The sequence below is a fragment of the Giraffa tippelskirchi genome, chromosome 11 (assembly GCF_054371585.1).
Source record: "Giraffa tippelskirchi isolate mGirTip1 chromosome 11, T2T-mGirTip1v1.2.pri, whole genome shotgun sequence".
Lineage (NCBI taxonomy): Eukaryota > Metazoa > Chordata > Mammalia > Artiodactyla > Giraffidae > Giraffa > Giraffa tippelskirchi.
Window position 1 is genome coordinate 78,347,028 of NC_137285.1, and position 24,495 is coordinate 78,371,522.

Here is a 24,495-nt window from a genome sequence, read left to right on the forward strand (position 1 = left end):
GAGCGGGAATGGCTCAAGTCTCCTAAGGTTCTGAAAGCCCACTGTGTGCAGATTCACGGTACACAGAGAGGAAAAGGTGAAGTCCTACCCTGGAGGTGGTCACAGCTCACGGATGAGCCAGGCAGGCAGGCAGGCAGGGCATGAGAACACCTGAGCTGCCTTCATGAGTGAATGGTGTGGGGGCAGAGGAAGAGAAGCCGGTCTGCTCCCTCGTGTGGTGCCCAGGGCAGGTTGTCCCCAGAGGAAACCCTTACGACGGTGAGGACTATCACTGCTGTTTCCCAAGGGGTTCCGTCGGTGCGTGTCTTCCCCGGAGCGGTCAGGCCGTCTCTCAAGTACACTGGCCATGGGCATTGCCTCTCCTTGGAACTTCCCATGTGTTTCTCTTTTTTATGGAACAGTGATTTTCTAGAGTGGTTCTGGGCCACAAGGATGTTGGGTCATTTTCTAGCCTTCTGTCATGAAGAACGCTTTCCTGGGCATGGGGGTGGTTTGTTGTTCCAGCTCCCTTTCTTGGCTTCTTTTGGGAGCTGGTGCAACAAGAGGAGCTCAGCCTCTGCCTTCTGGCTGAGATGTCACCCTTCAAACAGCAATGCCTGCCTGGAGATAATGATGGCAGTTGCCAAAAGGGCTTCGTTTGGCACATGGTATCTTGAAAGGACGTACACCGTCCTTTCAGCTATCAAAGGCTAGTTCAAATGACATAAAAATGAGAACTCTCCAATGGAGTCTTACAGTAGGTGGAGAGTCCGAAAAACACTCCTTCAGTCATTTCACTGAGAGTCATTGATTGGGGACACCAAGAATATAGGAAGGAATGCAGAAAGAAAAGATGAAATTGTGTTCAGGATCGGGGGGAGGGATGAACAGGGCGTGCTTGCCTTGAATCCAGGCTTTGTTGGGGGGTGGGGCATAAAGATCGAACGGGTCTGAAACTACAAAGTGGTGATGGTAACACAGTATCACCAGAGTTACACAACAGTGATCCCAGATTGCAACAATGATGAAAAAGTTTACTAATCCCAACTTAACCAACAAAAATACAGGAAACCATACAAAAAATAAAACATCACCAGAAATGTGGAAACAAACCAAATGCAAAGCAGTTCAGGGGAAAGGAACTCCATGTCCCCTGGGGGCAGACCGAGTTGCTGGCATCCACGGTGAGCAGACAGGGATGGAGGCTGCAGAGCCGACCGCTCCCCTGGACGTGGTGTTTCCGGCAAGGGCTCTGGGTCTCTGTCCAGAGCGGGGGCTCTTTCTCCCTGCAGGGCTGGGTGAGTGATCGTGGGCATCTGGGTGTTGCGCGGGAGCCAGGGCAGGCTCTCCCTGCCGAGGCGGTGACTCCTCCTCTGCCTCGGGTTCTCTTGCCAAAGCCCGAGCAGGTAGAGGTGCACGTGGAGGTGGAGGTTCTCGCTGAGGGGGTGGGACATCAGTGCCTGGGGCTGGGGGTCCTGCAGGCACGGAGATCCGATCTGCCCGGTGTGCTGGCCAGTACCCAGCTGGCCTGGTGTCTCTGCGAGGGCAAGTCTCGGTTCTCCATCTGCCCTCGGTGGATCCCTGGGTCCTGCACCTGGAGCCACCACCTCTTTAGGGACAGGTCTGGGAAGTGGAGCCTGGTTCCAGTTGGAGGCCAGTGCTAGAGTTGGGGGAGAAGCAAAGTTTGCCCACAGGCCAGCCTTGGCATGTGTGTACCCCGGGACAGAAACCTTCCAAGAGGTTCCCAAAGAATACCCAGCGTCAGATGTCTTTTGGGACTGAAGTGTGCAAGATGGGGGGCGGGGGGTGTGAGGCCAGCGCTTGCTGCAGGCCCAGCAGCAGCTTTCGGGGACTCGTCCCTGTGTAGCTCAGCACCCCTCCCCACACACTCCCGTGCACCAGCCCCAGCGTCCTCACCTCTGTGCTCTGGCGTGCTGGGCTCCAGGTCCTCCTGGTGCCTCAGAGGCCGGGGTTCTCTGGACTCTGGGTCGGAGCCGGGTGTGCTGAGCTCCGTGGCAGCCTCAGACTGGGCCGCCGGCTGTATCCTGGGCGGTGTCTCGGCAGCAGGCCTTCCCCACCTCCGCGTCTCCCCCGGTGGGGCTGATGCCTCCGTGGGCACGCTGACCTGGAGCCTGCACTGGGCCTCACGGGCGGGCGGGTGGTGCTCCGACCCCTCCCTCTGGGAGCTGGATGGGGTGTCCCCGTCCTCGGCCTCATCACGTGGGAAGCTCTGCAACGACAGTGACCGTCAGCCAGCCATGCTGGGAGTTTTCCGAGCTGGGCCTGGCCAGTGGAGCCGCTGCTTCTGCCTGCTCGAACTTCTCTTCCCAGAAGGGTCAGAGACGTGTGTCTGCTCAGATCCCCACCCGGGAGGAAAGAGACCCATCTGAGGGTGTGAGGTCAGCCTGGCGGGCCGGCGCTGCCCACACTCTCCCCATCCCGCCCAGCCTGCTCTCCCCTGGGGTGTGGACACAACTTGTCCACAGGCTTCTGACCCCACATCCGCCTGGGCTTCCTTGAGGGTGACACACCCCGAGAAACCCACATCCACACACACAGGCAAAGGACCCGGTGTTTCCGGGTGGCATGGGAGAGGTGGCCTGGCCCGGCCTGGGGCTCCCCGTGTTACCTTTCTGTTTCTCCGGGCAAAGGGCCAGAGGCCTCTCGGGGGTGTCCTGAGCCAACGTCGACAGGGTGCCCACGCACACTGCCTGTGAGCTCTCCTGAGGCCCCGGCCTCTGGGCAGGGGCAAACAGCAGAACATCTTGGCAGCAAGTGATCTGGCTGGGGGCTCCTCTCCGCTCTGGAGGCCTGGATACCCGGATTGCGGGTTCTGTTGGGTTCTGTTGCCGGCAGGTGACATCATCTCCTGGGGTTCGTGCTGAGGTCCCTTCCCCAAAACTTCCCAAGGGAATCTCTGGGTTTCTGACTGCTCGATCACCCCCCTTAGGCCATGTGCAGGCACAGTGACACCCACACGGCCCAGCCCACAGCCCTGGGGAGGCCTGGGTTCAGCCAGGGCCTGAGCTCCGAGGACCATGCTGCTCTCAGACCAGGCTCCTTCTTCTCATAAGTGGTGTGGCCCTTGACAACCATATGCCCCTCAGGGTTTCCCCAGTCTCTCCATCTGCAGAGTGGGGGTCATTCTCCCATCTGCTTCCTAGGCCTGTCGGCCTACGAGCAGCTCCATGCCTTTCCACCTGGGGCCGATATCACGTGGAGCTCGTGCGCTGAGACTTCAGAAAGAAAGATTCCATCCAGGGCTGGCACAGCACAGAATGGGGCAGAACGAGGCCTGGATGCGCCGTGGTACCCAGGAAAAGGCACTCCCCCTCCTGACTGTTTTGAGACCCCGCATCCAAGTTGGAGGACCGAAAGGAAGACTCGAAGGTCTCCCTCTCTTATAGAAAAGAGTAGCCAACTTTCTGGTCCTCTGTTTCCATTGAGATTCTGTTCAAGTGTCCCAGCTCGGCTTCTGCGGGTGGCTGAGCTTCTACTGGCTCCCTGCGTTCTTGTCTTTTCCTCTCCAAACCTTCCGTCCTTTTCCCCCTTCTGGGGTGGAAGGGCGCTGTCATTGCTTCTACCTTCGAGACAGATTGAGGAAAAGTCTGGACCATCGACTCCTTTCCTCTCTTTGGTTCCGTGTCTCTCTCTGGCTGTGTCCCTCTCTTTTCCTTTCTCAATTCCGTCTGTGTCTTCCTCTTTCTCTCTCGTGTGTGGATGGATGGATGGATGCTAGGGATGCACATGTATATGATTAGATGAGGGTTATGTTTTAGGGATAGGTTAGAGGGAGAGAAAGGCTTTAGGTCAGAGTTGGTCATGGGGGAAGGGTCAAGGGTGGTGGTGGTGTTTCTTGGAATCTGAGTGCTGTGCATTCTTCGTCTCTTTCCATATGAACCCCTTCTCAGATACACCACTTGCAAGGAGTCTCTCGTGTTCCGTTTCCTATCTTTTGCATTTGTGAATGCTTAGCTTCTCTGTTGTGAAGAGGTTCCATTGGATGGAAACCCAGTGGTGTACTTCGTTTACCTCTTTCCCTTACTTGAAGAGACCCATTTCGACCTCCGCCCAGCAAATGGCAAGGAGACTCTGATGTTAAGGAGCCTTTGACCTACGCTTCTTTCTAGCTATCTCATGACATCAGTCTTTAGGGTGAGGTTTTTCCCCGATATTGAGGTGGTATGAGATCAAAACCAATAGCGTTCTTCAGATGTAGCTGTCTGGTTTTCCCATGGACATTGATTGAAGAGGCTTTCCTGTTCCCATTTGGATATTCTCCCCGTCTGTGTCAGAGATGAGTTGACCATGGATGCTGGGGTTTGTTTCTGGACCCTCAACTTTATTCCATCGATCTGGATCTGTGTGTGTTGTTGTATTCCCAATAGCATACTGTCCTGCTGCTGCTGCTGCTGCGGCTAAGTCACTTCAGTCGTGTCTGACTCTGCATGACCCCATGGCCTGCAGCCTACCAGGCTCCTCCGTCCAGGACATTTTCCAGGCAAGAGTACTGGAGTGGGTCGCCATTGCCTTCTCCGATACTCTCCTGAGGATCCTAGTTTGGTCGTCTAATTTCCTTTCACACAACCTTGGATGTCCGTATCGGGGCTTTTTCGTCGGATTGTATTGACAATGTAGGCTCCTTTCTGTTTCCGTACCCCCTTTGCAATTCTTTGTTCGGTGCGAAAATGCATTGGCATTTTGGGAGGAATAGCATGGAAGCTGTGGATTGCCATGTGGGGCTGTGACATGATTTTCCCAATAGGAATTCTTTCAAGCCCTGAGCACAGCTTCTCTTTCCAGTGATTGGTGTGGGCTTGATCTTCCTCCTTCCATCTCTCGCCGTTTTGTGAGAACAGGTCCATCCTTCCCTTCTGGGGTAGATGGACTCGTGGGTATCACTTCAGTGAATGGCATTGTCAGTGGGGGTGATAATTCCCTTCTCATTGGAAGACTTTGCTGTGAGTATTAGAAATGCAAGTGACTTCTCTTCCCCTTCCTCCCTGTCCATGTCTCAGAGCCACCGGGAAACAGAGGCCTCATCCACGGTCACACAGGCCTGAGGGGGTGCAACTAGACTGTTGTTTCTTCAGGCCCTCAGTGCTGGACATCATCCGGGATACTCTGTGTGTGTCTTCCTCCGTCTGGTGTCCCTTCAGACCTTTCCCTAGTTTTCACAGGCTTGTTGTGTTGGCGTTCTTTGTCTGTTTGGAGACACATCCTTGATAAGCTTTGTGTTTCCACTCATTCGTCTCGCGATCTATGACCTGTCTTTTGCTTTTGTCATGAGGTCTTTCCCACAGTAGATATCTTTGATTTTGCAAAGTCCACTGTATTCTCTGGGTTTTTTTTTGTGGACTGCCTTTTAGTTTTGTGTGTGAAGACTCAAAGCACGTGTCCGGTTTCTGCTCATTGTTCTTCTAGATTTGTGACAAGTTTTCATGGAAAGTTTGTCTAGGGATAACTGGAAGTGAACTCGGTGTAAGGTGTCAAGTCTCCATCTCCATTCATGTCATCCCCTGCAGTTTCCAATTCCCTGTTCCTGAGTGGTTTTGGAGACCTTGTGGGAAGGTTGGTTGCATTGGAGTTTGCATTTCCACCTTGATTCGATTCACACTGTTCTGCCCTCAGGGACACTGTCAAGGGGGAGTGAGGAGCAGCCTGCACTTCCAGCAGTGACCACACGGTGGGGCGAGTGCTGCTCTCCCCTCTGGGAGCCCCAGGCCACAGGCATCCCAGTGAGGAGCCAGCTCTGTGCTCAGCTGAAAGGAGTTAGTTAGTCTCTCAGGAGCCTCTGAGCCCTTGCCTTTGGATCACCCAGGGTGGGCATTTACTGGGACAGAAAAAATTGCCCTGAATTCCATGGACGGAAGAGCCTGGCTGTGTAGAGTTCGTGAGTTGCCGTGAATCAGACACAACTGAGGACACAAAAATTCAATAGATTAAAACACTTTTTGGGGGTGGGGGGGAGTGAAAGAGGGTGATGTGGGTTTTTTTGTCTTATATAATAGCCAAGGGAAATCTAGTTTAAACCTAAATTCACATAGATGGGAAAGGTATATCTCTCCGTCACCCTATTTAAAAAAAAAAACCTACTAAACTTTTCTGAAAGTTTATTTAGTAGCTTCCTTGAGCAGTTTACTGTGGAGCATTTTTTTTTTTTTCTGTGACATTGGCCTCATTAAAAAGTACGGTTTGCCTTTACTGGATAATTTTGTTCATTGGTTTCTTAGGGAACCTTGGTAATATTTGAGTTTCCTGGGGAGTATGGTCACATGACCTGGCCCTGGCCAATCGGTGCGTTCCACCTCCCTGGCCACTGTGATTGGCTCCGGGCTGGGGCAGTGCCCAATCGGGGCCCAGGGCCGGGCCTCCCGTTGGAAACCAGGGGAAGACGAGCTCTCGTCCTGCTGGGGTAGGGGAAGGGGTGGGGCCGGGGCAGGTCAGGCTCCAGCAGTGGGAGGGGCTTGAGGTCCGCCTGCGGCAGTTGGTGACGTTCCTGCTCCCCTCAGGGCAGAGCCGCCGGCCTGAGAATGAGGGCGCTGCTGAGCCCAGGGCCTGGGATGGCCCGTTGCTGCTGTGGTCCCAGAGCTCCACCCGAGACCTGAGGGAAGCCGTCTGCCCGTGAGTCCTCTCCCACTTTTCTGTCAGCTTGTTTGAAGCATGCTGGGTTTTCTGCCCAGCTGGCTAAGGGGAGTCCCTGGAAATGCAAGGGTGTGGGTTTTGGCAGACTTCAGGGAAGACATGCCAGATGAGCCTGGGAGACTCCAGGTTAATCTGGATTCAGGAGATATCTCTTCGGGCCAGCTAGTAATTGTAGGATAAGCCTAATGAGCCTTCAGAGGATGAAGAGAGTAACGTGCCAAGGTAGCAATCGATGTCCTCATTCGAGAGGATGAAGCTGGTGCTCAGAGAAGGGGGGAACTTGGCCACAGCAAGGAGGTGTGCACCCAGACAGGACCCCCCAGATCCGGCCATTGGAGCTCAGGGAGGCCACTGGTGTGGCTTGTCCCTGTGGCAGGGGCCGAGGCAGGCAGCCCACACTGATTCCTGCGGGGGCCTGACTTGGGAAGTGCCATCTGGTAGCTTTGAGACTCACCAAACCAAATTGCACTGGAGAGAGGAGGGACACCTTCCTTCATCCACCCCCCACCCCCGCCGGATTCCCACATACCCTGACCCCTTTCTCTTGATTTCGGAGCCATTTCCAGAGTCCCGCTCATATGACCTCATTCGAAGTGCACTGTGGACGAGCTGCCATCTGCAGCTGCTACCACAGCAGCCAAGGGCTTTAGCTCCCGACTACCTCCCTTCCTTTGGAACTTGGGGGCCCTCTACTCCCCACTTGCACACCACAGACCTTTGCTGAGGATTGTGGGGACCCTCACTCAGTTTGCAGCACGTTGTAGCCATCCCTGTCCTCCCTTGAAACTCAGCTTGTGAGCTCCTTTGGAGCAGCGTGGCCCACCTGGCTGCAACAGAAGACACAGCTGACAGTGAAACAACAGCTTAGATCTGAGAGCCGGAAAGCTCTGTCAAAAGGGACCTCCCTCTTCACACCGTAGAGGCTGTAGGAGCCGCCAGGCTTTCGGAACCAGTGCTGGGGCCAAAATGACTCCACAGCTGTTTTCCTTCCTGGGGAGGGTTCTGGCTCGAGCGGGAATGGCTCAAGTCTCCAAAGGTTCTGAAAGCCCACTGTGTGCAGATTCACGGTACACAGAGAGGAAAAGGTGAAGTCCTACCCTGGAGGTGGTCACAGCTCACGGATGAGCCAGGCAGGCAGGCAGGCAGGGCATGAGAACACCTGAGCTGCCTTCATGAGTGAATGGTGTGGGGGCAGAGGAAGAGAAGCCGGTCTGCTCCCTCGTGTGGTGCCCAGGGCAGGTTGTCCCCAGAGGAAACCCTTACGACGGTGAGGACTATCACTGCTGTTTCCCAAGGGGTTCCGTCGGTGCGTGTCTTCCCCGGAGCGGTCAGGCCGTCTCTCAAGTACACTGGCCATGGGCATTGCCTCTCCTTGGAACTTCCCATGTGTTTCTCTTTTTTATGGAACAGTGATTTTCTAGAGTGGTTCTGGGCCACAAGGATGTTGGGTCATTTTCTAGCCTTCTGTCATGAAGAACGCTTTCCTGGGCATGGGGGTGGTTTGTTGTTCCAGCTCCCTTTCTTGGCTTCTTTTGGGAGCTGGTGCAACAAGAGGAGCTCAGCCTCTGCCTTCTGGCTGAGATGTCACCCTTCAAACAGCAATGCCTGCCTGGAGATAATGATGGCAGTTGCCAAAAGGGCTTCGTTTGGCACATGGTATCTTGAAAGGACGTACACCGTCCTTTCAGCTATCAAAGGCTAGTTCAAATGACATAAAAATGAGAACTCTCCAATGGAGTCTTACAGTAGGTGGAGAGTCCGAAAAACACTCCTTCAGTCATTTCACTGAGAGTCATTGATTGGGGACACCAAGAATATAGGAAGGAATGCAGAAAGAAAAGATGAAATTGTGTTCAGGATCGGGGGGAGGGATGAACAGGGCGTGCTTGCCTTGAATCCAGGCTTTGTTGGGGGGTGGGGCATAAAGATCGAACGGGTCTGAAACTACAAAGTGGTGATGGTAACACAGTATCACCAGAGTTACACAACAGTGATCCCAGATTGCAACAATGATGAAAAAGTTTACTAATCCCAACTTAACCAACAAAAATACAGGAAACCATACAAAAAATAAAACATCACAAGAAAGGTGGAAACAAACCAAATGCAAAGCAGTTCAGGGGAAAGGAACTCCATGTCCCCTGGGGGCAGACCGAGGTGCCGGCATCCACGGTGAGCAGACAGGGATGGAGGCTGCAGAGCCGACCGCTCCCCTGGACGTGGTGTTTCCGGCAAGGGCTCTGGGTCTCTGTCCAGAGCGGGGGCTCTTTCTCCCTGCAGGGCTGGGTGAGTGATCGTGGGCATCTGGGTGTTGCGCGGGAGCCAGGGCAGGCTCTCCCTGCCGAGGCGGTGACTCCTCCTCTGCCTCGGGTTCTCTTGCCAAAGCCGGAGCAGGTAGAGGTGCACGTGGAGGTGGAGGTTCTCGCTGAGGGGGTGGGACATCAGTGCCTGGGGCTGGGGGTCCTGCAGGCACGGAGATCCGATCTGCCCGGTGTGCTGGCCAGTACCCTGCTGGCCTGGTGTCTCTGCGAGGGCAAGTCTCGCTTCTCCATCTGCCCTCGGTGGATCCCTGGGTCCTGCACCTGGAGCCACCACCTCTTTAGGGACAGGTCTGGGAAGTGGAGCCTGGTTCCAGTTGGAGGCCAGTGCTAGAGTTGGGGGAGAAGCAAGGTTTGCCCACAGGCCAGCCTTGGCATGTGCGTACCCCGGGACAGAAACCTTCCAAGAGGTTCCCAAAGAATACCCAGCGTCAGATGTCTTTTGGGACTGAAGTGTGCAAGATGGGGGGCGGGGGGTGTGAGGCCAGCGCTTGCTGCAGGCCCAGCAGCAGCTTTCGGGGACTCGTCCCTGTGTAGCTCAGCACCCCTCCCCACACACTCCCGTGCACCAGCCCCAGCGTCCTCACCTCTGTGCTCTGGCGTGCTGGGCTCCAGGTCCTCCTGGTGCCTCAGAGGCCGGGGTTCTCTGGACTCTGGGTCGGAGCCGGGTGTGCTGAGCTCCGTGGCAGCCTCAGACTGGGCCGCCGGCTGTATCCTGGGCGGTGTCTCGGCAGCAGGCCTTCCCCACCTCCGCGTCTCCCCCGGTGGGGCTGATGCCTCCGTGGGCACGCTGACCTGGAGCCTGCACTGGGACTCACGGGCGGGCGGGTGGTGCTCCGACCCCTCCCTCTGGGAGCTGGATGGGGTGTCCCCGTCCTCGGCCTCATCACGTGGGAAGCTCTGCAACGACAGTGACCGTCAGCCAGCCATGCTGGGAGTTTTCCGAGCTGGGCCTGGCCAGTGGAGCCGCTGCTTCTGCCTGCTCGAACTTCTTTTCCCAGAAGGGTCAGAGACGTGTGTCTGCTCAGATCCCCACCCGGGAGGAAAGAGACCCATCTGAGGGTGTGAGGTCAGCCTGGCGGGCCGGCGCTGCCCACACTCTCCCCATCCCGCCCAGCCTGCTCTCCCCTGGGGTGTGGACACAACTTGTCCACAGGCTTCTGACCCCACATCCGCCTGGGCTTCCTTGAGGGGGACACAGCCCGAGAAACCCGCATCCCCACACATAGGCAAAGGACCCGGTGTTTCCGGGTGGCATGGGAGAGGTGGCCTGGCCCGGCCTGGGGCTCCCCGTGTTACCTTTCTGTTTCTCCGGGCAAAGGGCCAGAGGCCTCTCGGGGGTGTCCTGAGCCAACGTCGACAGGGTGCCCACGCACACTGCCTGTGAGCTCTCCTGAGGCCCCGGCCTCTGGGCAGGGGCAAACAGCAGAACATCTTGGCAGCAAGTGATCTGGCTGGGGGCTCCTCTCCGCTCTGGAGGCCTGGATACCCGGATTGCGGGTTCTGTTGGGTTCTGTTGCCGGCAGGTGACATCATCTCCTGGGGTTCGTGCTGAGGTCCCTTCCCCAAAACTTCCCAAGGGAATCTCTGGGTTTCTGACTGCTCGATCACCCCCCTTAGGCCATGTGCAGGCACAGTGACACCCACACGGCCCAGCCCACAGCCCTGGGGAGGCCTGGGTTCAGCCAGGGCCTGAGCTCCGAGGACCATGCTGCTCTCAGACCAGGCTCCTTCTTCTCATAAGTGGTGTGGCCCTTGACAACCATATGCCCCTCAGGGTTTCCCCAGTCTCTCCATCTGCAGAGTGGGGGTCATTCTCCCATCTGCTTCCTAGGCCTGTCGGCCTACGAGCAGCTCCATGCCTTTCCACCTGGGGCCGATATCACGTGGAGCTCGTGCGCTGAGACTTCAGAAAGAAAGATTCCATCCAGGGCTGGCACAGCACAGAATGGGGCAGAACGAGGCCTGGATGCGCCGTGGTACCCAGGAAAAGGCACTCCCCCTCCTGACTGTTTTGAGACCCCGCATCCAAGTTGGAGGACCGAAAGGAAGACTCGAAGGTCTCCCTCTCTTATAGAAAAGAGTAGCCAACTTTCTGGTCCTCTGTTTCCATTGAGATTCTGTTCAAGTGTCCCAGCTCGGCTTCTGCGGGTGGCTGAGCTTCTAATGGCTCCCTGCGTTCTTGTCTTTTCCTCTCCAAACCTTCCGTCCTTTTCCCCCTTCTGGGGTGGAAGGGCGCTGTCATTGCTTCTACCTTCGAGACAGATTGAGGAAAAGTCTGGACCATCGACTCCTTTCCTCTCTTTGGTTCCGTGTCTCTCTCTGGCTGTGTCCCTCTCTTTTCCTTTCTCAATTCCGTCTGTGTCTTCCTCTTTCTCTCTCATGTGTGGATGGATGGATGGATGCTAGGGATGCCCATGTATATGATTAGATGAGGGTTATGTTTTAGGGATAGGTTAGAGGGAGAGAAAGGCTTTAGGTCAGAGTTGGTCATGGGGGAAGGGTCAAGGGTGGTGGTGGTGTTTCTTGGAATCTGAGTGCTGTGCATTCTTCGTCTCTTTCCATATGAACCCCTTCTCAGATACACCACTTGCAAGGAGTCTCTCGTGTTCCGTTTCCTATCTTTTGCATTTGTGAATGCTTAGCTTCTCTGTTGTGAAGAGGTTCCATTGGATGGAAACCCAGTGGTGTACTTCGTTTACCTCTTTCCCTTACTTGAAGAGACCCATTTCGACCTCCGCCCAGCAAATGGCAAGGAGACTCTGATGTTAAGGAGCCTTTGACCTACGCTTCTTTCTAGCTATCTCATGACATCAGTCTTTAGGGTGAGGTTTTTCCCCGATATTGAGGTGGTATGAGATCAAAACCAATAGCGTTCTTCAGATGTAGCTGTCTGGTTTTCCCATGGACATTGATTGAAGAGGCTTTCTTGTTCCCATTTGGATATTCTCCCCGTCTGTGTCAGAGATGAGTTGACCATGGATGCTGGGGTTTGTTTCTGGACCCTCAACTTTATTCCATCGATCTGGATCTGTGTGTGTTGTTGTATTCCCAATAGCATACTGTCCTGCTGCTGCTGCTGCGGCTAAGTCACTTCAGTCGTGTCTGACTCTGCATGACCCCATGGCCTGCAGCCTACCAGGCTCCTCCGTCCAGGACATTTTCCAGGCAAGAGTACTGGAGTGGGTCGCCATTGCCTTCTCCGATACTCTCCTGAGGATCCTAGTTTGGTCGTCTAATTTCCTTTCACACAACCTTGGATGTCCGTATCGGGGCTTTTTCGTCGGATTGTATTGACAATGTAGGCTCTTTTCTGTTTCCGTACCCCTTTTGCAATTCTTTGTTCGGTGCGAAAATGCATTGGCATTTTGGGAGGAATAGCATGGAAGCTGTGGATTGCCATGTGGGGCTGTGACATGATTTTCCCAATAGGAATTCTTTCAAGCCCTGAGCACAGCTTCTCTTTCCAGTGATTGGTGTGGGCTTGATCTTCCTCCTTCCATCTCTCGCCGTTTTGTGAGAACAGGTCCATCCTTCCCTTCTGGGGTAGATGGACTCGTGGGTATCACTTCAGTGAATGGCATTGTCAGTGGGGGTGATAATTCCCTTCTCATTGGAAGACTTTACTGTGAGTATTAGAAATGCAAGTGACTTCTCTTCCCCTTCCTCCCTGTCCATGTCTCAGAGCCACCGGGAAACAGAGGCCTCATCCACGGTCACACAGGCCTGAGGGGGTGCAACTAGACTGTTGTTTCTTCAGGCCCTCAGTGCTGGACATCATCCGGGATACTCTGTGTGTGTCTTCCTCCGTCTGGTGTCCCTTCAGACCTTTCCCTAGTTTTCACAGGCTTGTTGTGTTGGCGTTCTTTGTCTGTTTGGAGACACATCCTTGATAAGCTTTGTGTTTCCACTCATTCGTCTCGCGATGTATGACCTGTCTTTTGCTTTTGTCATGAGGTCTTTCCCACAGTAGATATCTTTGATTTTGCAAAGTCCACTGTATTCTCTGGGTTTTTTTTGTGGACTGCCTTTTAGTTTTGTGTGTGAAGACTCAAAGCACGTGTCCGGTTTCTGCTCATTGTTCTTCTAGATTTGTGACAAGTTTTCATGGAAAGTTTGTCTAGGGATAACTGGAAGTGAACTCGGTGTAAGGTGTCAAGTCTCCATCTCCATTCATGTCATCCCCTGCAGTTTCCAATTCCCTGTTCCTGAGTGGTTTTGGAGACCTTGTGGGAAGGTTGGTTGCATTGGAGTTTGCATTTCCACCTTGATTCGATTCACACTGTTCTGCCCTCAGGGACACTGTCAAGGGGGAGTGAGGAGCAGCCTGCACTTCCAGCAGTGACCACACGGTGGGGCGAGTGCTGCTCTCCCCTCTGGGAGCCCCAGGCCACAGGCATCCCAGTGAGGAGCCAGCTCTGTGCTCAGCTGAAAGGAGTTAGTTAGTCTCTCAGGAGCCTCTGAGCCCTTGCCTTTGGATCACCCAGGGTGGGCATTTACTGGGACAGAAAAAATTGCCCTGAATTCCATGGACGGAAGAGCCTGGCTGTGTAGAGTTCGTGAGTTGCCGTGAATCAGACACAACTGAGGACACAAAAATTCAATAGATTAAAACACTTTTTGGGGGTGGGGGGGAGTGAAAGAAGGTGATGTGGGTTTTTTTGTCTTATATAATAGCCAAGGGAAATCTAGTTTAAACCTAAATTCACATAGATGGGAAAGGTATATCTCTCCGTCACCCTATTTAAAAAAAAAAAACCTACTAAACTTTTCTGAAAGTTTATTTAGTAGCTTCCTTGAGCAGTTTACTGTGGAGCATTTTTTTTTTTTTTCTGTGACATTGGCCTCATTAAAAAGTATGGTTTGCCTTTACTGGATAATTTTGTTCATTGGTTTCTTAGGGAACCTTGGTAATATTTGAGTTTCCTGGGGAGTATGGTCACATGACCTGGCCCTGGCCAATCGGTGCGTTCCACCTCCCTGGCCACTGTGATTGGCTCCGGGCTGGGGCAGTGCCCAATCGGGGCCCAGGGCCGGGCCTCCCGTTGGAAACCAGGGGAAGACGAGCTCTCGTCCTGCTGGGGTAGGGGAAGGGGTGGGGCCGGGGCAGGTCAGGCTCCAGCAGTGGGAGGGGCTTGAGGTCCGCCTGCGGCAGTTGGTGACGTTCCTGCTCCCCTCAGGGCAGAGCCGCCGGCCTGAGAATGAGGGCGCTGCTGAGCCCAGGGCCTGGGATGGCCCGTTGCTGCTGTGGTCCCAGAGCTCCACCCGAGACCTGAGGGAAGCCGTCTGCCCGTGAGTCCTCTCCCACTTTTCTGTCAGCTTGTCTGAAGCATGCTGGGTTTTCTGCCCAGCTGGCTAAGGGGAGTCCCTGGAAATGCAAGGGTGTGGGTTTTGGCAGACTTCAGGGAAGACATGCCAGATGAGCCTGGGAGACTCCAGGTTAATCTGGATTCAGGAGATATCTCTTCGGGCCAGCTAGTAATTGTAGGATAAGCCTAATGAGCCTTCAGAGGATGAAGAGAGTAACGTGCCAAGGTAGCAATCGATGTCCTCATTCGAGAGGATGAAGCTGGTGCTCAGAGAAGGGGGGAACTTGGCCACAGCAAGGAGGTGTGCACCCAGACAGGACCCCCCAGATCCGGCCATTGGAGCTCAGGGAGGCCACTGGTGTGGCTTGTCCCTGTGGCAGGGGCCGAGGCAGGCAGCCCACCCTGATTCCTGCGGGGGCCTGACTTGGGAAGTGCCATCTGGTAGCTTTGAGACTCACCAAACCAAATTGCACTGGAGAGAGGAGGGACACCTTCCTTCATCCACCCCCCACCCCCGCTGGATTCCCACATACCCTGACCCCTTTCTCTTGATTTCGGAGCCATTTCCAGAGTCCCGCTCATATGACCTCATTCGAAGTGCACTGTGGACGAGCTGCCATCTGCAGCTGCTACCACAGCAGCCAAGGGCTTTAGCTCCCGACTACCTCCCTTCCTTTGGAACTTGGGGGCCCTCTACTCCCCACTTGCACACCACAGACCTTTGCTGAGGATTGTGGGGACCCTCACTCAGTTTGCAGCACGTTGTAGCCATCCCTGTCCTCCCTTGAAACTCAGCTTGTGAGCTCCTTTGGAGCAGCGTGGCCCACCTGGCTGCAACGGAAGACACAGCTGACAGTGAAACAACAGCTTAGATCTGAGAGCCGGAAAGCTCTGTCAAAAGGGACCTCCCTCTTCACACCGTAGAGGCTGTAGGAGCCGCCAGGCTTTCGGAACCAGTGCTGGGGCCAAAATGACTCCACAGCTGTTTTCCTTCCTGGGGAGGGTTCTGGCTCGAGCGGGAATGGCTCAAGTCTCCTAAGGTTCTGAAAGCCCACTGTGTGCAGATTCACGGTACACAGAGAGGAAAAGGTGGAGTCCTACCCTGGAGGTGGTCACAGCTCACGGATGAGCCAGGCAGGCAGGCAGGCAGGGCATGAGAACACCTGAGCTGCCTTCATGAGTGAATGGTGTGGGGGCAGAGGAAGAGAAGCCGGTCTGCTCCCTCGTGTGGTGCCCAGGGCAGGTTGTCCCCAGAGGAAACCCTTACGACGGTGAGGACTATCACTGCTGTTTCCCAAGGGGTTCCGTCGGTGCGTGTCTTCCCCGGAGCGGTCAGGCCGTCTCTCAAGTACACTGGCCATGGGCATTGCCTCTCCTTGGAACTTCCCATGTGTTTCTCTTTTTTATGGAACAGTGATTTTCTAGAGTGGTTCTGGGCCACAAGGATGTTGGGTCATTTTCTAGCCTTCTGTCATGAAGAACGCTTTCCTGGGCATGGGGGTGGTTTGTTGTTCCAGCTCCCTTTCTTGGCTTCTTTTGGGAGCTGGTGCAACAAGAGGAGCTCAGCCTCTGCCTTCTGGCTGAGATGTCACCCTTCAAACAGCAATGCCTGCCTGGAGATAATGATGGCAGTTGCCAAAAGGGCTTCGTTTGGCACATGGTATCTTGAAAGGACGTACACCGTCCTTTCAGCTATCAAAGGCTAGTTCAAATGACATAAAAATGAGAACTCTCCAATGGAGTCTTACAGTAGGTGGAGAGTCCGAAAAACACTCCTTCAGTCATTTCACTGAGAGTCATTGATTGGGGACACCAAGAATATAGGAAGGAATGCAGAAAGAAAAGATGAAATTGTGTTCAGGATCGGGGGGAGGGATGAACAGGGCGTGCTTGCCTTGAATCCAGGCTTTGTTGGGGGGTGGGGCATAAAGATCGAACGGGTCTGAAACTACAAAGTGGTGATGGTAACACAGTATCACCAGAGTTACACAACAGTGATCCCAGATTGCAACAATGATGAAAAAGTTTACTAATCCCAACTTAACCAACAAAAATACAGGAAACCATACAAAAAATAAAACATCACAAGAAAGGTGGAAACAAACCAAATGCAAAGCAGTTCAGGGGAAAGGAACTCCATGTCCCCTGGGGGCAGACCGAGTTGCCGGCATCCACGGTGAGCAGACAGGGATGGAGGCTGCAGAGCCGACCGCTCCCCTGGACGTGGTGTTTCCGGCAAGGGCTCTGGGTCTCTGTCCAGAGCGGGGGCTCTTTCTCCCTGCAGGGCTGGGTGAGTGATCGTGGGCATCTGGGTGTTGCGCGGGAGCCAGGGCAGGCTCTCCCTGCCGAGGCGGTGACTCCTCCTCTGCCTCGGGTTCTCTTGCCAAAGCCGGAGCAGGTAGAGGTGCACGTGGAGGTGGAGGTTCTTGCTGAGGGGGTGGGACATCAGTGCCTGGTGCTGGGGGTCCTGCAGGCACGGAGATCCGATCTGCCCGGTGTGCTGGCCAGTACCCTGCTGGCCTGGTGTCTCTGCGAGGGCAAGTCTCGCTTCTCCATCTGCCCTCGGTGGATCCCTGGGTCCTGCACCTGGAGCCACCACCTCTTTAGGGACAGGTCTGGGAAGTGGAGCCTGGTTCCAGTTGGAGGCCAGTGCTAGAGTTGGGGGAGAAGCAAGGTTTGCCCACAGGCCAGCCTTGGCATGTGCGTACCCCGGGACAGAAACCTTCCAAGAGGTTCCCAAAGAATACCCAGCGTCAGATGTCTTTTGGGACTGAAGTGTGCAAGATGGGGGGCGGGGGGTGTGAGGCCAGCGCTTGCTGCAGGCCCAGCAGCAGCTTTCGGGGACTCGTCCCTGTGTAGCTCAGCACCCCTCCCCACACACTCCCGTGCACCAGCCCCAGCGTCCTCACCACTGTGCTCTGGCGTGCTGGGCTCCAGGTCCTCCTGGTGCCTCAGAGGCCGGGGTTCTCTGGACTCTGGGTCGGAGCCGGGTGTGCTGAGCTCCGTGGCAGCCTCAGACTGGGCCGCCGGCTGTATCCTGGGCGGTGTCTCGGCAGCAGGCCTTCCCCACCTCCGCGTCTCCCCCGGTGGGGCTGATGCCTCCGTGGGCACGCTGACCTGGAGCCTGCACTGGGCCTCACGGGCGGGCGGGTGGTGCTCCGACCCCTCCCTCTGGGAGCTGGATGGGGTGTCCCCGTCCTCGGCCTCATCACGTGGGAAGCTCTGCAACGACAGTGACCGTCAGCCAGCCATGCTGGGAGTTTTCCGAGCTGGGCCTGGCCAGTGGAGCCGCTGCTTCTGCCTGCTCGAACTTCTTTTCCCAGAAGGGTCAGAGACGTGTGTCTGCTCAGATCCCCACCCGGGAGGAAAGAGACCCATCTGAGGGTGTGAGGTCAGCCTGGCGGGCCGGCGCTGCCCACACTCTCCCCATCCCGCCCAGCCTGCTCTCCCCTGGGGTGTGGACACAACTTGTCCACAGGCTTCTGACCCCACATCCGCCTGGGCTTCCTTGAGGGGGACACAGCCCGAGAAACCCGCATCCCCACACATAGGCAAAGGACCCGGTGTTTCCGGGTGGCATGGGAGAGGTGGCCTGGCCCGGCCTGGGGCTCCCCGTGTTACCTTTCTGTTTCTCCGGGCAAAGGGCCAGAGGCCTCTCGGGGGTGTCCTGAGCCAACGTCGACAGGGTGCCCACGCACACTGCCTGTGAGCTCTCCTGAGGCCCCGGCCTCTGGGCAGGGGCAAACAGCAGAACATCTTGGCAGCAAGTGATCTGGCTGGGGGCTCCTCTCCGCTCTGGAGGCCTGGATACCCGGATTGCGGGTTCTGTTGGGTTCTGTTGCCGGCAGGTGACATCATCTCCTGGGGTTCGTGCTGAGGTCCCTTCCCCAAAACTTCCCAAGGGAATCTCTGGGTTTCTGACTGCTCGATCACCCCCCTTAGGCCATGTGCAGGCACAGTGACACCCACACGGCCCAGCCCACAGCCCTGGGGAGGCCTGGGTTCAGCCAGGGCCTGAGCTCCGAGGACCATGCTGCTCTCAGACCAGGCTCCTTCTTCTCATAAGTGGTGTGGCCCTTGACAACCATATGCCCCTCAGGGTTTCCCCAGTCTCTCCATCTGCAGAGTGGGGGTCATTCTCCCATCTGCTTCCTAGGCCTGTCGGCCTACGAGCAGCTCCATGCCTTTCCACCTGGGGCCGATATCACGTGGAGCTCGTGCGCTGAGACTTCAGAAAGAAAGATTCCATCCAGGGCTGGCACAGCACAGAATGGGGCAGAACGAGGCCTGGATGCGCCGTGGTACCCAGGAAAAGGCACTCCCCCTCCTGACTGTTTTGAGACCCCGCATCCAAGTTGGAGGACCGAAAGGAAGACTCGAAGGTCTCCCTCTCTTATAGAAAAGAGTAGCCAACTTTCTGGTCCTCTGTTTCCATTGAGATTCTGTTGAAGTGTCCCAGCTCGGCTTCTGCGGGTGGCTGAGCTTCTACTGGCTCCCTGCGTTCTTGTCTTTTCCTCTCCAAACCTTCCGTCCTTTTCCCCCTTCTGGGGTGGAAGGGCGCTGTCATTGCTTCTACCTTCGAGACAGATTGAGGAAAAGTCTGGACCATCGACTCCTTTCCTCTCTGGTTCCGTGTCTCTCTCTGGCTGTGTCCCTCTCTTTTCCTTTCTCAATTCCGTCTGTGTCTTCCTCTTTCTCTCTCGTGTGTGGATGGATGGATGGATGCTAGGGATGCACATGTATATGATTAGATGAGGGTTATGTTTTAGGGATAGGTTAGAGGGAGAGAAAGGCTTTAGGTCAGAGTTGGTCATGGGGGAAGGGTCAAGGGTGGTGGTGGTGTTTCTTGGAATCTGAGTGCTGTGCATTCTTCGTCTCTTTCCATATGAACCCCTTCTCAGATACACCACTTGCAAGGAGTCTCTCGTGTTCCGTTTCCTATCTTTTGCATTTGTGAATGCTTAGCTTCTCTGTTGTGAAGAGGTTCCATTGGATGGAAACCCAGTGGTGTACTTCGTTTACCTCTTTCCCTTACTTGAAGAGACCCATTTCGACCTCCGCCCAGCAAATGGCAAGGAGACTCTGATGTTAAGGAGCCTTTGACCTACGCTTCTTTCTAGCTATCTCATGACATCAGTCTTTAGGGTGAGGTTTTTCCCCGATATTGAGGTGGTATGAGATCAAAACCAATAGCGTTCTTCAGATGTAGCTGTCTGGTTTTCCCATGGACATTGATTGAAGAGGCTTTCCTGTTCCCATTTGGATATTCTCCCCGTCTGTGTCAGAGATGAGTTGACCATGGATGCTGGGGTTTGTTTCTGGACCCTCAACTTTATTCCATCGATCTGGATCTGTGTGTGTTGTTGTATTCCCAATAGCATACTGTCCTGCTGCTGCTGCTGCTGCGGCTAAGTCACTTCAGTCGTGTCTGACTCTGCATGACCCCATGGCCTGCAGCCTACCAGGCTCCTCCGTCCAGGACATTTTCCAGGCAAGAGTACTGGAGTGGGTCGCCATTGCCTTCTCCGATACTCTCCTGAGGATCCTAGTTTGGTCGTCTAATTTCCTTTCACACAACCTTGGATGTCCGTATCGGGGCTTTTTCGTCGGATTGTATTGACAATGTAGGCTCCTTTCTGTTTCCGTACCCCCTTTGCAATTCTTTGTTCGGTGCGAAAATGCATTGGCATTTTGGGAGGAATAGCATGGAAGCTGTGGATTGCCATGTGGGGCTGTGACATGATTTTCCCAATAGGAATTCTTTCAAGCCCTGAGCACAGCTTCTCTTTCCAGTGATTGGTGTGGGCTTGATCTTCCTCCTTCCATCTCTCGCCGTTTTGTGAGAACAGGTCCATCCTTCCCTTCTGGGGTAGATGGACTCGTGGGTATCACTTCAGTGAATGGCATTGGCAGTGGGGGTGATAATTCCCTTCTCATTGGAAGACTTTGCTGTGAGTATTAGAAATGCAAGTGACTTCTCTTCCCCTTCCTCCCTGTCCATGTCTCAGAGCCACCGGGAAACAGAGGCCTCATCCACGGTCACACAGGCCTGAGGGGGTGCAACTAGACTGTTGTTTCTTCAGGCCCTCAGTGCTGGACATCATCCGGGATACTCTGTGTGTGTCTTCCTCCGTCTGGTGTCCCTTCAGACCTTTCCCTAATTTTCACAGGCTTGTTGTGTTGGCGTTCTTTGTCTGTTTGGAGACACATCCTTGATAAGCTTTGTGTTTCCACTCATTCGTCTCGCGATGTATGACCTGTCTTTTGCTTTTGTCATGAGGTCTTTCCCACAGTAGATATTTTTGATTTTGCAAAGTCCACTGTATTCTCTGGGTTTTTTTTTGTGGACTGCCTTTTAGTTTTGTGTGTGAAGACTCAAAGCACGTGTCCGGTTTCTGCTCATTGTTCTTCTAGATTTGTGACAAGTTTTCATGGAAAGTTTGTCTAGGGATAACTGGAAGTGAACTCGGTGTAAGGTGTCAAGTCTCCATCTCCATTCATGTCATCCCCTGCAGTTTCCAATTCCCTGTTCCTGAGTGGTTTTGGAGACCTTGTGGGAAGGTTGGTTGCATTGGAGTTTGCATTTCCACCTTGATTCGATTCACACTGTTCTGCCCTCAGGGACACTGTCAAGGGGGAGTGAGGAGCAGCCTGCACTTCCAGCAGTGACCACACGGTGGGGCGAGTGCTGCTCTCCCCTCTGGGAGCCCCAGGCCACAGGCATCCCAGTGAGGAGCCAGCTCTGTGCTCAGCTGAAAGGAGTTAGTTAGTCTCTCAGGAGCCTCTGAGCCCTTGCCTTTGGATCACCCAGGGTGGGCATTTACTGGGACAGAAAAAATTGCCCTGAATTCCATGGACGGAAGAGCCTGGCTGTGTAGAGTTCGTGAGTTGCCGTGAATCAGACACAACTGAGGACACAAAAATTCAATAGATTAAAACACTTTTTGGGGGTGGGGGGGAGTGAAAGAGGGTGATGTGGGGTTTTTTGTCTTATATAATAGCCAAGGGAAATCTAGTTTAAACCTAAATTCACATAGATGGGAAAGGTATATCTCTCCGTCACCCTATTTAAAAAAAAAAAAACCTACTACACTTTTCTGAAAGTTTATTTAGTAGCTTCCTTGAGCAGTTTACTGTGGAGCATTTTTTTTTTTTTTTCTGTGACATTGGCCTCATTGAAAAGTACGGTTTGCCTTTACTGGATAATTTTGTTCATTGGTTTCTTAGGGAACCTTGGTAATATTTGAGTTTCCTGGGGAGTATGGTCACATGACCTGGCCCTGGCCAATCGGTGCGTTCCACCTCCCTGGCCACTGTGATTGGCTCCGGGCTGGGGCAGTGCCCAATCGGGGCCCAGGGCCGGGCCTCCCGTTGGAAACCAGGGGAAGACGAGCTCTCGTCCTGCTGGGGTAGGGGAAGGGGTGGGGCCGGGGCAGGTCAGGCTCCAGCAGTGGGAGGGGCTTGAGGTCCGCCTGCGGCAGTTGGTGACGTTCCTGCTCCCCTCAGGGCAGAGCCGCCGGCCTGAGAATGAGGGCGCTGCTGAGCCCAGGGCCTGGGATGGCCCGTTGCTGCTGTGGTCCCAGAGCTCCACCCGAGACCTGAGGGAAGCCGTCTGCCCGTGAGTCCTCTCCCACTTTTCTGTCAGCTTGTTTGAAGCATGCTGGGTTTTCTGCCCAGCTGGCTAAGGGGAGTCCCTGGAAATGCAAGGGTGTGGGTTTTGGCAGACTTCAGGGAAAACATGCCAGATGAGCCTGGGAGACTCCAGGTTAATCTGGATTCAGGAGATATCTCTTCGGGCCAGCTAGTAATTGTAGGATAAGCCTAATGAGCCTTCAGAGGATGAAGAGAGTAACGTGCCAAGGTAGCAATCGATGTCCTCATTCGAGAGGATGAAGCTGGTGCTCAGAGAAGGGGGGAACTTGGCCACAGCAAGGAGGTGTGCACCCAGACAGGACCCCCCAGATCCGGCCATTGGAGCTCAGGGAGGCCACTGGTGTGGCTTGTCCCTGTGGCAGGGGCCGAGGCAGGCAGCCCACCCTGATTCCTGCGGGGGCCTGACTTGGGAAGTGCCATCTGGTAGCTTTGAGACTCACCAAACCAAATTGCACTGGAGAGAGGAGGGACACCTTCCTTCATCCACCCCCCACCCCCGCCGGATTCCCACATACCCTGACCCCTTTCTCTTGATTTCAGAGCCATTTCCAGAGTCCCGCTCATATGACCTCATTCGAAGTGCACTGTGGACGAGCTGCCATCTGCAGCTGCTACCACAGCAGCCAAGGGCTTTAGCTCCCGACTACCTCCCTTCCTTTGGAACTTGGGGGCCCTCTACTCCCCACTTGCACACCACAGACCTTTGCTGAGGATTGTGGGGACCCTCACTCAGTTTGCAGCACGTTGTAGCCATCCCTGTCCTCCCTTGAAACTCAGCTTGTGAGCTCCTTTGGAGCAGCGTGGCCCACCTGGCTGCAACGGAAGACACAGCTGACAGTGAAACAACAGCTTAGATCTGAGAGCCGGAAAGCTCTGTCAAAAGGGACCTCCCTCTTCACACCGTAGAGGCTGTAGGAGCCGCCAGGCTTTCGGAACCAGTGCTGGGGCCAAAATGACTCCACAGCTGTTTTCCTTCCTGGGGAGGGTTCTGGCTCGAGCGGGAATGGCTCAAGTCTCCTAAGGTTCTGAAAGCCCACTGTGTGCAGATTCACGGTACACAGAGAGGAAAAGGTGGAGTCCGACCCTGGAGGTGGTCACAGCTCACGGATGAGCCAGGCAGGCAGGCAGGCAGGGCATGAGAACACCTGAGCTGCCTTCATGAGTGAATGGTGTGGGGGCAGAGGAAGAGAAGCCGGTCTGCTCCCTCGTGTGGTGCCCAGGGCAGGTTGTCCCCAGAGGAAACCCTTACGACGGTGAGGACTATCACTGCTGTTTCCCAAGGGGTTCCGTCGGTGCGTGTCTTCCCCGGAGCGGTCAGGCCGTCTCTCAAGTACACTGGCCATGGGCATTGCCTCTCCTTGGAACTTCCCATGTGTTTCTCTTTTTTATGGAACAGTGATTTTCTAGAGTGGTTCTGGGCCACAAGGATGTTGGGTCATTTTCTAGCCTTCTGTCATGAAGAACGCTTTCCTGGGCATGGGGGTGGTTTGTTGTTCCAGCTCCCTTTCTTGGCTTCTTTTGGGAGCTGGTGCAACAAGAGGAGCTCAGCCTCTGCCTTCTGGCTGAGATGTCACCCTTCAAACAGCAATGCCTGCCTGGAGATAATGATGGCAGTTGCCAAAAGGGCTTCGTTTGGCACATGGTATCTTGAAAGGACGTACACCGTCCTTTCAGCTATCAAAGGCTAGTTCAAATGACATAAAAATGAGAACTCTCCAATGGAGTCTTACAGTAGGTGGAGAGTCCGAAAAACACTCCTTCAGTCATTTCACTGAGAGTCATTGATTGGGGACACCAAGAATATAGGAAGGAATGCAGAAAGAAAAGATGAAATTGTGTTCAGGATCGGGGGGAGGGATGAACAGGGCGTGCTTGCTTGCCTTGAATCCAGGCTTTGTTGGGGGGTGGGGCATAAAGATCGAACGGGTCTGAAACTACAAAGTGGTGATGGTAACACAGTATCACCAGAGTTACACAACAGTGATCCCAGATTGCAACAATGATGAAAAAGTTTACTAATCCCAACTTAAAAAACAAAAATACAGGAAACCATACAAAAAATAAAACATCACCAGAAAGGTGGAAACAAACCAAATGCAAAGCAGTTCAGGGGAAAGGAACTCCATGTCCCCTGGGGGCAGACCGAGTTGCCGGCATCCACGGTGAGCAGACAGGGATGGAGGCTGCAGAGCCGACCGCTCCCCTGGACGTGGTGTTTCCGGCAAGGGCTCTGGGTCTCTGTCCAGAGCGGGGGCTCTTTCTCCCTGCAGGGCTGGGTGAGTGATCGTGGGCATCTGGGTGTTGCGCGGGAGCCAGGGCAGGCTCTCCCTGCCGAGGCGGTGACTCCTCCTCTGCCTCGGGTTCTCTTGCCAAAGCCCGAGCAGGTAGAGGTGCACGTGGAGGTGGAGGTTCTCGCTGAGGGGGTGGGACATCAGTGCCTGGGGCTGGGGGTCCTGCAGGCACGGAGATCCGATCTGCCCGGTGTGCTGGCCAGTACCCAGCTGGCCTGGTGTCTCTGCGAGGGCAAGTCTCGGTTCTCCATCTGCCCTCGGTGGATCCCTGGGTCCTGCACCTGGAGCCACCACCTCTTT

The 24,495-nt window shown here is 54.7% G+C and overlaps 2 protein-coding genes and 1 long non-coding RNA gene across 3 annotated transcripts in view; 1 reads left to right on the forward strand and 2 right to left on the reverse strand.

The window, feature by feature from the left end:
* The window catches only part of LOC145527776 (uncharacterized), a 681,763-nt gene that overhangs the window by 405,810 nt on the left and 251,458 nt on the right, over positions 1–24,495 (forward strand). The window contains exons 54-56 of the long non-coding RNA XR_014069857.1: positions 6,492–6,603; positions 14,123–14,234; positions 21,758–21,869. This is a non-coding gene — a long non-coding RNA (uncharacterized LOC145527776). The remainder of the gene's footprint in view (positions 1–6,491; positions 6,604–14,122; positions 14,235–21,757; positions 21,870–24,495) is intronic.
* On the reverse strand, positions 119–3,114 carry LOC145527700 (uncharacterized). The gene is made up of 3 exons (XM_081545759.1): positions 2,609–3,114; positions 1,897–2,209; positions 119–1,639 (listed from the first exon to the last, which is right to left on the reverse strand). The coding sequence occupies exons 1-3, from the start codon at positions 3,017–3,019 to the stop codon at positions 1,017–1,019; spliced, it is 1,347 nt and encodes a 448-aa protein (XP_081401885.1). The 5' UTR covers positions 3,020–3,114; the 3' UTR covers positions 119–1,016.
* LOC145527756 (uncharacterized) lies at positions 14,371–18,023 on the reverse strand. The gene is made up of 3 exons (XM_081545825.1): positions 17,873–18,023; positions 17,161–17,473; positions 14,371–16,903 (listed from the first exon to the last, which is right to left on the reverse strand). Exons 1-3 carry the CDS (start codon positions 18,005–18,007, stop codon positions 16,281–16,283), a joined length of 1,071 nt encoding a protein of 356 aa, XP_081401951.1. The 5' UTR covers positions 18,008–18,023; the 3' UTR covers positions 14,371–16,280.